The sequence below is a fragment of the Scleropages formosus genome, chromosome 5 (genome assembly GCF_900964775.1).
Source record: "Scleropages formosus chromosome 5, fSclFor1.1, whole genome shotgun sequence".
NCBI classification, from domain to species: domain Eukaryota; kingdom Metazoa; phylum Chordata; class Actinopteri; order Osteoglossiformes; family Osteoglossidae; genus Scleropages; species Scleropages formosus.
In genome coordinates this window covers 9,067,001-9,082,344 of record NC_041810.1, presented here as the reverse complement: position 1 = coordinate 9,082,344, position 15,344 = coordinate 9,067,001, and the positions used below count along the sequence as shown (strand labels likewise).

Sequence of the window (15,344 nt, the reverse complement as noted above, 5' to 3'; positions counted from 1 at the left end):
CCTGCTGCATAGGGTGCAAGGCTGGAGGGGGAGGGAACACGGTCCAGCTCGACACACCTGCTACTGTATCTCCCCTTCCATCCATAGCAACAACATTGGACCGTGACCAAAGATTTGAGTTTGTTTCTCGAACTCCTTCTTTGGGTGAATTACCTGTAACTCAACATGCTATGACTTTCAAACATATATTTTGCTATAGTGCTTCAAAAGTGGTCTGATAATATCAGTAATTAATTAAGAGTAGTTAATGCTGAAATCCTGGTCATTCCAAAGGTTTCACCGTCATTTTCTTGCAGCTGCATGTGTGGAGATATATTTATTGAAATCTGCTATATTCTAAGCCTATAGGATTTAACATAGCAATATATTAATTTTATTGATAGATGGTGGATAGGCTTTGAATTTATGCTTCTAACTTAAAGTTTGATATGGCAGGACAGGCTCTGCAGCTGATAGTTTCTCCCTCATGCAGGATCCTTAATCACACTGGATATCAGCTTCATTCTATAAGCATAAGAAGGTAAAAATGAGCAAAATTGCTCAGCCAACAATCATTGATTTAATAAAAAAGGTAAAGAAAAAATTACTTTTGTATCAGTGAAGGTTCTGGATTGCAGATAATTTTTACGAGAGCAGAAGCAAGTTGGCAGAGAGGTTTAATTACTCACATCACATCAAATACAAGCTGTGATGAGATGGACAATCCCAAGTCACACTGGCATTGTCTCCAGACTTGACAATGACAGACTGAGCCTCAGAGCCCAACATGCTGAGCCTGGAAAAATCTTTGACATAAACATTTTTTGTGCACCTGGGATAGGCACATAAAAGCAGTTTTCATCTCCACTGGCATTTTTGCCTTAAACTACACTGTTGAAATGATCGGTATAAAGTGTGCATTATATTCATGTTGGAGAATCAACATTGCTGTTCTTCGTGTTTGTGTAAAATGATCCTGCAGATTCTGCAGATTCTGCAGCACCAGAATCTATGAAACCATGACTTTCCCAAGACAGTTAAACTGGAAGTAATACTTGAGAGGCATTTCTTTAGGAGCTGATGGTAGTGCAGTGAAGAAAACAAGGAGGCATGGATTGTAGTGAACTTGGGATGTGGATTTTATTTACAGTACATAACTCCCAAATACCATAACCCCATGGTGTCCCCTGCCTCGCACCCTAAGTTTCTAGTAGACAGATACGTTGAGACTCTGCATTGGATGAGCTGTTAGAATAGAATAACGTTAATGTCTTACAGCAAATTTTTAATTCATTGCAGTTTTAACTGAGGTTTTTTTTTTTTTTTACATTTATGTTGCTTGTGAATGAAGGGGAATCTTTTAATTAAACATTGTGTTTCACTTAGATTAATCTAAGTGATTAATTAATTAATTAATTAATCAAAGAAATCTAAGACTAAGGGCACTGTCGGATGTAAAAAGATTATTCATGAACACAGAAGAGCACATGACAAGCAGTCTCAAACCTGATGAGTGAAGAGATGAGTCTTTAAAAAATATAATGGACTAGTCGCAGACCCGATGTTTCATTGAATTCATGTCATAGCTTTGCAGCTGGAAAAGGGAATGAATGATCTTTTGTCTTGTGCAGGAGAAGGTGAAGCATACAAAGGCAGAGTGGAGGTTACAAGAACAGTAGGGAGAGCTGATAATCTGAAGGTAGTGAGAAACTGAGACATTTAGGTATTTACCGAAGTGAGGGAAAGAAGATAATGTAATGAAAAGAGATTACTAATAGGACATCCACAGATGATAGGTAGAGGATATTACACTTGAAGAGATTAAGATTCAAGTAATGGGGATTAAGCTAGAATTAGGTGTCTGAGAGACAACTTCTGGTTTGATGCCTGGAAATGGAAACAGGGAGATACAATTTGGACATCATCTACATAAACACACAACAGAACTCATGAGAGGATGTAAGTGAGCTCAGTGAGTGAATGTATAAGGAGAAGAGGATAGGTCTGAGCCAAGATTTTTGACTAATACAAAATGAAAATCTCTGTTATGGGCTTTTGTATTTTTCTTTGAGATATACACCACTTTGGAGAAAAGCGTCCGCTAAATGTATAAATGTAAACATAAACACCTGTGGAGAGGATCTCTGGAAAGGAGAACAAGTTATTCCTTCAGCCATTCCAGCAAGGTAGCTGTGATACTGAGATCTTTAAGCAAAAAAGGGAAAAAGACAGAAGTCAACGATGAAAAACTGATGAGGTAGCTCAGAATGGAGAGGATCTTGTTGGTTCTCTGGGGTGAAAAGAGAAGGTATGGTGAACCAGTCATTCTGTTTTTTGGTGGAATGGGAAGGAGGTAGAATTGATCGTAGTTTTCAGTAGCAACAGTGGTTTAAGGTTCCAGGAAGATTGGGATCACATGGGATTTCTTGAAGCTGCAAGTACCTGTGACTGGTGAGGAACTCAATGAAAACAATATGGAATGGCTTTTTTGTGACTGTTTATCTCACATAACAGTACATAGAATAGACATTAATTAAAAAGGTGAACTCCCGCATATTTTTTCAGCACTGAAGAGTGCAAAATAAGAAAGACCCTTAATTTTCCACACTTGGTGGAGGTCTCATAAAGCTTCCCTCTCCCTCTTCAAGGTGCTGAATCTCTTCCTGGCTCTGCTACTCAGCTCCTTCAGTGCTGATAATCTGTCAGCTCCAGATGAGGATGGTGAGATGAATAACTTGCAAATTGCCATTGCTCGCATCCAGCGAGGTGGCAAATGGCTCCGACGGGCAGCCTGTGACTTCTTCATTGGCGACCAGAAGCAGAGGCGACAGAAGGCCTGCGAGACTGAGAGCACGCTGAAGCTTAAGCAATGTGGCGGCCATGCTGAAGGCAATGGAACCACAGGCATCATTGTGCACGTCATTGGCAGTGACAGCTACGTGACTAATCCCAACCTCACCATCAATGTGCCCATTGCTCCTGGAGAGTCTGATGTGGAGTTCGCAGAGGAGGAGGATGATCAGAGTGACTGTACAGCGGAAGAAGCAGAGAAGACAAAGCAAGTGAGTTAATAGATTTGCACTGACTGTGCCTGACAAAGATTGCATTGTATAATTGTTTTTAGCAATGTGAGTCTAATTAAGGTTCAGGGGTCAGTGAAACAGTCTAATTAACTGATTACTTAGCTCCTTTTGTTAACAGGTGGAACAGATCACCTTCCACAGAAAAGCACCAGTCACTCCATTCTTCACCTTTATCGGATGGTGCAGTTTAATGATTTTAAGTGTTGTCACTACTGCGTTATATTGTGTTATAGCCCTTCAATACACATGAACAATGCGGTTAAGTTGTAAAAGCTTTTTTGCCAGTAAGTAGCAGTCCAAGGGGAAATGGCAGCTTGTAGCATAGTAGGTAGAGCTCCTTCCTTCGGGTTCAAAGGTTACAGATTTAAATCCCACCTCTGACGTACCTGTACACTTGATCAAGGTAAAATGCTCCAGTAAAATTACCCAGCTGTGTAAATGAGTAAGTAATTGTAAATAGCTTAATGCTGTAAGATGTAAAATGCAAAATGTAAATAATTGGGTAAACTTTTAGTTGAATTCTACACCATCTCATTGCTATAAATACAATTGCAATCAAATATATTGGCACCCAAGCAATTTTAACCATATCTTGAAACAAACAGAAACAAAAAATGTACTCCACATTTTATTTTAGTTTCACTGAAAACTTAAAAGTCAAAGAAAACGAAAAAAAGCTAGAAAAAATGCTTGGACATAATTATGGACTCTCCCCATGAACTCAGCCAATTATCATTTTCTGTTATAACTTTTATTAAATTGCAAGTAGCTGTTTACTTGCATCAACTTCAGAACTGGTATAACTGTGATTCTTCTCCACCTTTCCTCTTTTAAAATGACATCAATTGATGTTAGAAAGAAAATCATTGTAATACATAAAAATATTCTAGATTATGGGGGTGTGGTGGCGCAGTGGGTTGGACTACAGTCCTGCTCTCTGGTGGGTCTGGGGTTCGAGTCCCGCTTGGGGTGCCTTGCGACGGACTGGTGTCCTGTCCTGGGTGTGTCCCCTCTCCCTCTGGCCTTACGCCCTGTGTTGCTGGGTAGGCTCCGGTTCCCCGTGGCCCCGTATGGGACAAGCGGTTCTGAAAGTGTGTGTGTGTGTGTGTGTGTGTTTTCTAGATTATGAATCTGCTTCAGAAAACTTTGGCCCTCCCACATCTACAGTTCACAGTGTTATCAAAAATTTGCACCTCAGATCTTATTCCTGGTTGGTAAGAATTGAAGAAAAAAGCTTCTGTAAATCTAAAGGTGTAATAAATAGCCTTCGGCCGCCACTGTTCACAGGACAAGAAGGGTTTTACAAGTGGGTGTGCAGGAGGACTGCTCTGCTAAAAGAGCCAGATTGACCTTTGCAAAAAGGTACTTGAACAAGCCTCGGCACTCACACGCTTTCATTAACCCTTAGTCCGGGTCAGGGTTGAGGTAATCTGGAGCCTATTCTAGAATCGCGGGACAGGAGGCCTGGGGGCACACACTGAACAGGGTGCAGGTCCAACACAGGATAGCCACACACACAGTCAGAGAGACTACAGGCAATTTAACATCATCAGTTCACTTGAACTGCGTGTCTTTGGATTGTGGGAGGAAACCAGAGAAGAAACCAGGAGATTATACAAACTCCACAAAGACTAAGCTGAGTTAAAACATATGTGTGTCCAAACAGTATAGGCGGTTTGAGACAGCACTGTGCTGCCACAAGCCGCAGTGTTTCTGGAAAATTTTTCTGTGGACAGATGAAACTAAATTAAAATTGGAACTGAATTCAAATCAACCCTATGTTTACAGACAGCATAATTAGGTTTTCAAGCATCAATAGACCTGCTCCAAGGTATCTACAAGACCTGATCATCCACTACACCCCAAAAAGGCCACTATGCTCTTGCACATCTGCCCACTTGGTGGTTCCACACACAAAAGGTCCAAAAGCAAAAGGATGAAGGTTCTTGGTTCTGACTCCGATGGGGTGGAACGGCCTCCCCCTCTCACTCAGAACTGCTGAATCTCTCTCCACATTTAAAACTGATCTTAAAACTCACCTCTTCCAGACTCACTTCTTCACTGATCTCTTAAGTTTATGTAAAGTTTAAATGTTCTTGCTCGATAAATTTGGGATTATACCTGTTGAACAACGTATAAACCTTCACGCAACTACTCATGTAATGTAAACGTTTATACAACAAAAAAAACATTATTAGGAATGTGATCAGGAATTGTCAATAAAGTTTTACAGAGCTATTTGTCTGATGTCCAACGTTGTCCAACGTTCGTATGGTGATAAGAAACTAACTGTATTTAAGAATCACGCATCTGTATCTAAGTGTCTCTTCCTGCTAATGTAAAGAACACATTGCATTTTCTATGAGATGTTCGTCACTTTGGAGAAAAGCATCAGCTAAATGAATACCTGTAAATGTACACGTTCAGACATACTGTCCAAAACCACTTGTCCCATGCGGGGTCGCGGTGAACCAGAGCCTAACCCGGTAACACAGGGTCCAAGGCTGGAGGGGGAGGGGACCAGTCTGTCACAGGGCACCCGAGGCGGGGCTTGAACCTCAGACCCACTGGCAAGGAGGACCTAGTCAAACCCGCTGCACCACCACTCCCCCCAATGTAAGTGTAAAATAGCATTTTTTCCAAATAAAAAATGTTAAACTTAAAAACAGATTAAGGGAGAAAATTTCTTAGCTTTAAACTGTCAGACAACCGGAAAAAGAAATGGATATTTTTTCTGTTTCTTTTTATTTTAAGTTATGGTTAAAATTGATTTAGTTCCAATACTTTCACTACAGCTGTGAATATGGATTCTGCATTTTGGAAGCTTTTTTAGTGCATGATTTTCCTAAGTTCTGAGACAGTAAGTATTGTAATGTGTACTATTATAATGAGTTAATCTGCACTATGTTAGGATTGGGAGGACATTTTCAGTGCACAGTTGATTCAGCAATGAGTGTTTATGCTGACCGTGCTTAGTGTCAAATAGTTATGTTGTTGATCATCCTGACATGGCCTTTGCTGATTCCACCAAGTCAGTGTGAACAGACCCTGCCTTACATCATGTGTTTCCGCAGATGCTGAGATACATAGAATCGTAGTTAGACAGACCAGAGAAACTGTGTTTTGCAAACTATGCTTACTGTCAAATAGTTCTGTTGTTGATTGTCTTGATTCTGCTGTTGGATCAAGTCACTCAGAAAGAGAGAGGACAGGCAGATAACCAGTTGGGGACAGTAGGTCACTATTTATTAACTATAAAAGACAATAAACTGTTTTAATAATATCCCAGTGTTATTGGTTATGTTTTCTCTGTGCGGTCAAGATGGGTTTTAATCATAATAACAAAAATAGCAATATGTTGTGTTTTGGAAGGCATTACCCTGTTTTTGCCTTTATGTATACATGAGGGCTTTTACAGCATTTGCTAAATGACACAAAAAGGCCAAGTTCTTAGTATTAGTACTAGTATTTTCTAAAATCAATCTGTTGAACTATCTGTTAGGTAACAGTAAGTGTTGCCAAGTTGATTCTGACTCATAATGACTGTGTAAGAGAGAGTAAAGAGGTGCTTTACCGTTGCCTTCTTCCACACAAATTCCATGAAGTGTGTACCAGGTCCAGAGCTCCACCACACAGAGTAGTTCAGTTGCCTGGCAGCATTCCTTCATGGCTGGCATATGGAGGCATCTTTTGAAGAAATGGGTGAATGAGTGGACAGGCAGACGTATCGAAATTGCTCAGTCCTACCCAGTTAAAATTAGATTGTAATTTAAACTATTTTATTGAGTGGATAACTGCTTAACTGTTATTAGCTGTCAAAACACTGAGTCTCAAAGAATCAATACACTAAATACTAGTTAATTTAGTTTCTTACTAGTTTTAAAATTAACAAAGAAAGGGAAGATTTTATTAGCACAGAAGCACATGCTATGACTTTCTAACATATATTTTGCTATAAGCTGATTGAAAAAGTTTTTTATTGACTCTTGCTTTCTGTCTTTCTTGAGTCTTATGTAAATAGAAAGAGTTACTTTTTACTTGGAAATGGTTACTGGCTGTCAGACACAGGTTGTGGGCTTTGTCACTGCTGGGCATATGGCATTTCCTTCAGATACCTGCAGAACAATATAAACCCACCTCTTGGTGGTGGGATTATAAGCATTATGAGTGGTTATAGTAATTACGAGAATTGCCTGGATGTCTGATAATATTAATAATCTTTATTTTAATATAACACATTTAAAAGCAGCATCCCAACACACTTCACAATACGCACACTCACAAATATATAATGGTCCCTGGCTTACAAACTTTTGAGTACCAAACATTTTGCTGTTACAAGCTTTTTTGAGAGGTACTTTTGTATTTAATATTAATAAACATTACATTTATTAATATTTAAAAATAATTAGATTTAGCTGAAGCTTTTCTCCAAAGCAACTTATGATTATTTACCCATTTGTACAGCTGAGTAATATTACTGGAGCAATTTTGGGGTAAGTACCTTGCTCATGGCCACTACAGCTAAAGGAAAGACTTGAACCTGCAACCTTTAGATCCAAAGACAGCAGTTCTAATCACTACACTACCAGCTGCCCTCTAATTATGTTTAAATATTTGATTTTTTCCTAAATAGAGCTAGTATACAATTGAAATTCAGTCGGTGTGGAGTTTGCACATTCTCTCCATGTCTTCATGGGTTTCCTCCAAGTGCCCTTATTTCTTCCAACAGTCCAAAGACATGCAGTTCAGGTGAATTGGTGACACTAATTTGCCCATAGTGTGAGAATGGGTAAGTGAGTTTTTGCATGTGGCTACCCTGCGGTGGGCTGACATCCCATCCAGGGTGTACCTCTGCTCCAGAATAGGCTCCGGACCACTCTTATCAGGGAATATTGAAAGTGGATGGACAGATATCAGTTCAGATTGCATGCCAACACTTCACCTGATCTGCCAATAGGTAGCAATCCCAAATAGTAGAAGCTGTCTTAAGTTTCTCATCTTAATATAGCTCAAAAGTACGCTGCCCGAGAACATGCAGGAATGCGCATTTGCATCCTGATTCTCCAAAGGGACGGGAAGTCTTTGCACCCAAAGAGCGAGAGAAAGAGTGAAAGAGAGAGTGAGAGAGAGGGGCAAAAAGCGAGAGAGAGAGGGAGAGGGAAAGAGACAGAGTGAAAGAGAGAGGGGGAAGAGCGAGAGAGAAGGAGAGAGAGCGAGAGAGGGAAAGAGAGAGTGAGAGAGTGGGGGGAAAGAGCGAGAGAGAGAGGTTGAGGGAAAGAGAGGGTGAGAGAGAGCCGGGGAGAAAGAGCGACAGGGAGGGGGGAGAGGGAAAGAGAGAGAGCGAGGGAGCGGGAGAGTGAGAGCGAGAGAGAGACCATTCTGTTCTCTTCCAATCTGAAAAACAATGCTACTGCATCCCAGCCCACAGAACCACAAGGTTGCCAACATTTGCGCTTACATTTATTCATTTTCCAGATGCTTCTCTCCAAAGCAACAAGTAACAGAGAGCAGACAAAAGTGCATTTCACAAGCAGATACAGATGCAGACACCTAGTGACAGTTTTAAAATATCACCATTTTTGCTGGTGCGCAGTACTTCAAGCAGCTGTACATAAAACTGATGAGAAGCCCCCGAGCCACAGTGTGTTGCAATCAGCTGGAAAACTTCATAAGTACAGAATCAAATCTGGGTCCCAATTAAGTTTGCAAACAGAGGACATGGGTATGGGATCCAACTGTAAAGCAACTTAAAACAATACACACACACACACACACACACACACACACATTTTCTAAACCACTTATCCCATATGGGGTCACAGGGAACCAGTGCCTAACCCAGCAACTCAGGGTGTAAGGCTGGAGGGGGAGGGGACACACCCAGGACGGGACGCCAGTCCATTGCAAGGCACCCCAAGTGGGACTCGAACCCCAGACCTACCGGAGAGCAGGACCCGGTCCAACCCACTGCGCCACCGCATCCCCCTCTAAAACAATACATATGAGCATTTAAAAATTACTGAATCCAGCAATTATCAGCTACCAGTTGTGTAATGCATCCCCCTGTGCATGAACACACACATACTATGCAGTTTAAAGTTTACACTACTTTACTTCATTTAGCAGATGTTTTTCTGCAAAGCAGCTTCTAATGAACTCTATGTAGTGTTATCAGCCCACACACATTATTCACCATGGTGACTTACACTGCTAGATACACTACTTACAATGGGGCACTCATCTTTACATCAGTGGAACACACACACGCTCTCTTTCCCTATCACTCATACACTATGGGTGAACCTGAACAGCATGTCTTTGGGAGGAAACCAGAGCACCTGGAGAACATGCAAACTCCATAGAGACTGAGTGGGGATTGAACCTGAATCCTCTCACACCACCCAGGCACTAAGAGACAGCAGCACTACTCACTGTTCCACCATGCCACCTAGTATACTTTGTACAAGTAGCTACATATAGATTTACCAATAATTCATCAAAAAATTTAAAATAAACATTTATATGTTTATCATGCACTTACAAGTTCAGCAGAGAAGTGAGTCCAAAAGAGTTGAGTTTTGAGACTCTTCTTAAATGCAGAGACAGATTCAGCAGTTCTGAGTGAGAAGGGGAGATCATTCCACCATTTTGTAGCCAAAACCTTAGTACTTTTGATTTTGGACCTTGGATTTTGGAGAGTTGCAGTAGTCCAAGTGGGAGAGCACCATAGTCTGGGCAAGGAGTTGTGTACAGTTTGTTGTGAGATAGGGATGGATCCTGTCGATGTCAAGCAGGATGTATCTGCAGCACTGGGTTGTGGCTTCAGTATTTTGAGAGAAAGACACACTTGAGTGAATCATTATTCCCAGACTCGAGTGATTTGCTCAGTTTGACTGAGAGTTCTTGACAGGTAGACAGACCAGGTGACAGGTAAAGGGTCGGTTTTGGAGAGGCTGAGTTGTACATGGTGATCAGACATCTAGGCAGAGATATCCAAGAGGCAGGCAGTGATGCGTGAGGAAATGTCTGGAGGTCCAGGCAGAAAGCAGAGGAAGAGCTGGGTACTGTTGGTGTAGCAGTGGTAGGAGAATCAATAGGAGGCGATGACAGCAACAAGGGAAGAGGTGTAGGAGGAGAAGAGTCGGAGGCCCAGTAGCTACTGAGCCCCATGGGATGCCAGTTGAGAGAGGCTGAGGAGAGGATCAGAAGCCCCACCAGACCACTTGGTAGGATCTACCTGAAAAGTCAGACTTTCTCTAAGATTAGTGTAAGGTCTACAATAGCATGTTAACTTAGCACCAGCATGTTAGCTTGTCGAGCTAATCATGTTACGCTAATGAATGCTTAATGAGTTGAATGAAAGAAAATACTAATAAAAAATGTGGAACTTCACTGAAAAAAGTATTGTATGTTAATGTGGTTCTAAATTTTTATTTTATTTTTTCTGTGCACTTTTCTAATTTTCCAGTAAAATGAAGAGACAATCCCCCAACCTTGTGTACACATCTCTTAAACCCAAATGGACATTTTCCCAGGTTCAGTTGTATTGCTGATGATACAACGAGATCCATTCTTTGTCGTTGTTCACTCCCCCGAAGGGGCTATATATAGCACTATTGTGGGGTAAATGTCCAAGGAATGTACTGCACAACTGGGCTTCACAGTAGCCCCCCATCCCCCATCCTCCAACTCCCTTCTTCTGCATGACATCTGACACAATAGCTTTGCAGATCCCCTCATCCCCTTGTCTAACTGGCAAAGATATCCTGTAAAGTCGTGAGAGTGCCCAGTGATCTCACCAACAAACGTGTCTATTTTGGTTAAGTGAGGGTGTGTGTTGAACACACACATTACAATGGCAGTCAGGGAACTGTGGCTCCCCCATGAAGCAGTGCCATTGAGGCTCCAGTTCTTGTATACTTTTTTATAGTGTTTGTTGTTTTGTTGTTGAATTATGGCCTTTACTATATTTATTCATTGTGTGTTCCAGTTTATCAGCAGCAGCACTTATTTGTTTATGTTTGTGTTCTAAATATCTGGAGGAATTTTGTTGTCATTGTTTAAACTCTTCAAGTTCTCTGTGTCAAGAGTTTTGGCTGTGTTTGCACCAACTGCTGCTGTTAAGAAAAGCTGAGGCATGAAATAACTTATGTTCGGGGATCCTGTATCCTGAGCCCTTATTTTATAGCCCTGCTAAGTAACAGTGCAATCTAGTTGGGACCTCAATACGGAAACATGTGAAGATGCTTCACACGCTGTTGTTGTTGCATGACTGAAAACAGAAATGTCTCACAGCAAAACCAGCACCCTGGGCATATTTTTGTTCAAAAATTTAATTAATTAGGGTATATTCTGTCCCTTGGTACCACTTGATTTAAATCATATATACCTCTCTGCATTGTTACTGCAACAATTACGGTGGTCTCTTGAAGAGGGCTTCTGTGAAGTTTATGGAGGCAAAGGACAAAAGCTATCAGCTCATTCAAATAATACTGTTCACTTTGGTGTTGCTTCCGTATCGACTTTTGACTAAAGTGCAACAATCAAATAATCACAGTAAATTGAATGATACATTTACACCAAGAGTAAATGGTAAAATCTGGACTCATTGGACTTGATGTAGAGGAAATTATTCAGTTAATATTTCCCTAAATAACAACCTTGTTTAATAAAAATACATTCTAAATTTTCCAGAATAAATTTCATCCACTAACAGGGAAATATACATGAATCGTATAATATTCTCTTCTCCTATTAAATGACACTTTTTCCTGCACTGGTCGTCACAACAGTTAAGTTTTTCAGCATGTCCAGCCCTGTTTACATCCACATTTTCTGCACTCTCTTGTCACAGAAGGATGAGATCAGTCTGTCAGAGGGTAGCACAGTGGACCTCCGGAAGACTGGCGATGAGGAGAATGAGTACTCAGAGATGGCTGAGGAGGCCATGGACCCTGACAGCTGTTTCCCTGATGGTATTATATGGTTTAATCTCTTTAATTGATTGTCATTAACTGCTTGTCCAATGCAGAGTTGCAGTCATCCAACGTCTATCTCAGAAACATTGAGCATGGGACAGGGTACAGCCTGGATTCAGCTCATAACACAAAGACACTAAGGGCAATGTAGTCACCAGTTCACTCATGATGCACGTCATGGTTAACATGACAACTCATATGTTTCATTTTTTATCTCCAGCACTTTGTGTCACAGTATGAGAAGAGCGCTCTCTAAAAATAAATTGAATTGAATTGAATTGAATAAGTTGTTACTAGAAACTGAGTTGATAGCTCATCATGCAAATTTTACTATACAAATGATACAGTGGTGCTTGAAGCTTCGTGAACCCTTTAGAATTGTCTCTTTTTCTGCATTAATATGATCTAAAACATGATCAGATTTTCATGCAAGTCCTGAAAATAGATGAGACCAAAACAGAATTTTTTGGCTTGAATAAGAAGTGTTATGTTTGGCAAAAGGCAGCATAAGAACCTTATCCCATCTGTGAAACATGGTGGTGGCAGTATCATGGCTGGGGCCTGTTTTGCTGCCTTTGGATCAGGACGGTTTGTAATCATTGATGGAACTATGAATTCTGAACTGTACCAGCAAATTTTACAGGAAAATCTCAGGGTATCTGTCCGTGAACTGAAACTCAAGAGAAAGTGGGTCATGCAACAAGACAATGACCCTAAAAACACAAGTCTTTCTACCAAGGAAAGATTAAAACAGAAGAAAGTTAATGTTTTTGAATGGCTAAGTCAAAGTCCTGACCTAAATCCTATAGAAATGTAGTGGAAGGACCTGGAGCAGACAGTTCATGCGAGGAAGCCCACCAGCATCCCTGAACTGAAGCTGCTCTGTAAGGAGGAATGGGCTGAAATTCTTCCAAACCGATGTGCAGGACTGATCGATAGTTACCAGAAATGTTTAGCTCTAGTTCTTGCTGCACAAGGGGGTCATATCAGTTATTTAAAGCCAAGGTTCACATACTGGATAATTTTCCTCAATAGATAATTTTTTGTGTCATTTGTTTAATTGCGTTCTCTTTATGTACTTTCAGGCCTTGTGTGAAAATGCAATGATGTTTTAGGTCATATTTATGCAGAAAAATAGGAAATTCTAAAGCGTTCACAACCTTCAGCCACCATTGTATGTGTGTCTAAGTGTGACTTCTAATATCAGAAATGGTTATTCAAAGCAAGCCTTTAAATTTCTGCCTTGGACTTGACGGAGTGTATTAATTTCGCTTTATCATGAAGTGACTGTATAGTTCTCATGAAGGACATGTTTGCATGTTTTTGCAGGTGACACTCACCACTGACTACAGTTTTGATTGCAAATTGCAAAGCACATGGAAGTAATAAGATGCTGCACGTTCACAATATGACATTCAATCCTACAGGTGTATTGTAAAGTGTCTTTGCCTTAAAATTTTTTTGTTTTTTCAAGTTTCTTATTAAACATGTCCAAGTAACAGATTTAAATGGTTGAAAAAACACACTGAACATTTTCAAGACACTTTAATTTTTACACATAATCTTTAAACATTTATTGATTTGTCTTCAAATCTTAATATTTTGATAGTAGTAATAATAATAATTAGTAATTATTATTGTACAAAATGGGTAAAATTAGTAATAGTAATTAGTAATAGTAATAGTAATTATTATTGTAATTATTAATTAATTATTAATTAATTATTGTTGTAATTAGTAATAGTAATTATTATTGTACAAAATGGGTAAAAACTGTAAGATGCTTGACATTGTAAGTTGCTTTGGAAAGCAGCATGAGCTAAACAAATAAATGTACATTACCTACTATTGTGTAATTCTGCACAGCATCACTTGGTTATTTATTTATTGATTAAAATTAAATCAACCTGTTTCTGTATTTACAGTCTGTGTCCGTCACAGCCAGTGCTGCGACATCGACACCAGCTGGGGGCTTGGCAAGGTCTGGTGGCAATTCCGCAAGACCTGCTACCAGATTGTTGAGCACAGCTGGTTTGAATCCTTCATCATTTTCATGATTCTTCTTAGCAGCGGCGCTTTGGTCAGCCTCTCTCTTTAATTTCCCATGTCATTTCTCTGTGTGCCAGATTCTGTGATTAATCTCAATGTTATTTTTTGAAAATGTATCATTTATTTAACCCTCATTATTTCTTTTTTCTTGCTAATATTTCTCTTTTATTATAATCATAGTACTGATCATTTGTACTGTATATCCTGCCAGCTAGATGGAAGCATCTTCTGTGCACTTATATTATAAGTTGTTACCCCAAACTGTGAATTGATATGAACTACTATGATCTACTGTGCAATGAATTTAAAGTTCATCAAGCACTGAATACCTAAATATTAGCAGGAGCTCCACCAGCAACAACCAGTGCTAAATAACCGTAAACAAGATGCTCACTAGCAAAATGCTACGGAATCTTTTTATTCCCAGAAATTGTGTGTCGGATGCAGTTGCAAAAAAATAAAGGACTTGTGAATGGGCAAATATTTTCCATGTCAATTCATAGAAAAAGAACAAAGTTCATTTCTTCTGTGAATTTTCTTAACTGATTGATTGACCACTGAGGGCATTCAACAAGCCAAATCTGTGATTTCATTAGACAAAACTACATCAATAGTTTCTAAAGCTAATTACAATGTTCCTCATTTACATGGTTGGATATGTAACTGAAGAAATTCAGAAGTCCTTCGTTCTGCTACTAAGTCAGGCCTTCTTCTAAGACTTGAACTGTTACAATTGTAGCTTCAGCCCTGTGTATCTGTTAACATGCTGCATGCTGACCTGTTTGTAATTTTTTCTCCTATTCTTGGCAGGCTTTTGAGGACATTTATATAGAGCAGCGAAAAGTGACAAAAATCATTCTGGAATATGCAGACAAGATTTTCACCTACATCTTTATCCTGGAAATGATTCTCAAGTGGATTGCTTATGGCTTTAAAAAATATTTTACCAATTATTGGTGTTGGTTGGATTTTTTAATAGTGGACGTAAGTAAAATTTTTGTATATTTTTCTCCATGCTACAGCTTTGATGCACAAATGTGAAATATGAAATGACATTTATGTACATGCTAAATGAAAATGCAAACCTCATTATTTTTCTTCAATTTCCAGAAACATTTTCATATTTTTTACAGTACATTTGTTCTATTAAAAAATAATTCTCAGAAAATATTACAATAGTACTTTTGTAGGTGTAGTATTAGAGACAGCTGGTAGTGTAGTAGTTAGAGCTGCTCCCTTCAGACCCAAAGGT

The 15,344-nt window shown here is 39.6% G+C and overlaps 1 protein-coding gene across 1 annotated transcript in view; it reads left to right on the top strand.

Moving 5' to 3' along the window:
- Positions 1-15,344, top strand: part of LOC108931972 (sodium channel protein type 4 subunit alpha-like) — a 123,458-nt gene that overhangs the window by 89,468 nt on the left and 18,646 nt on the right. The window contains exons 17-20 of the mRNA XM_029251868.1: positions 2,628-3,041; positions 11,920-12,040; positions 13,969-14,123; positions 14,903-15,076. Of these exons, the coding sequence (XP_029107701.1) occupies positions 2,628-3,041; positions 11,920-12,040; positions 13,969-14,123; positions 14,903-15,076 (864 nt within the window). The remainder of the gene's footprint in view (positions 1-2,627; positions 3,042-11,919; positions 12,041-13,968; positions 14,124-14,902; positions 15,077-15,344) is intronic.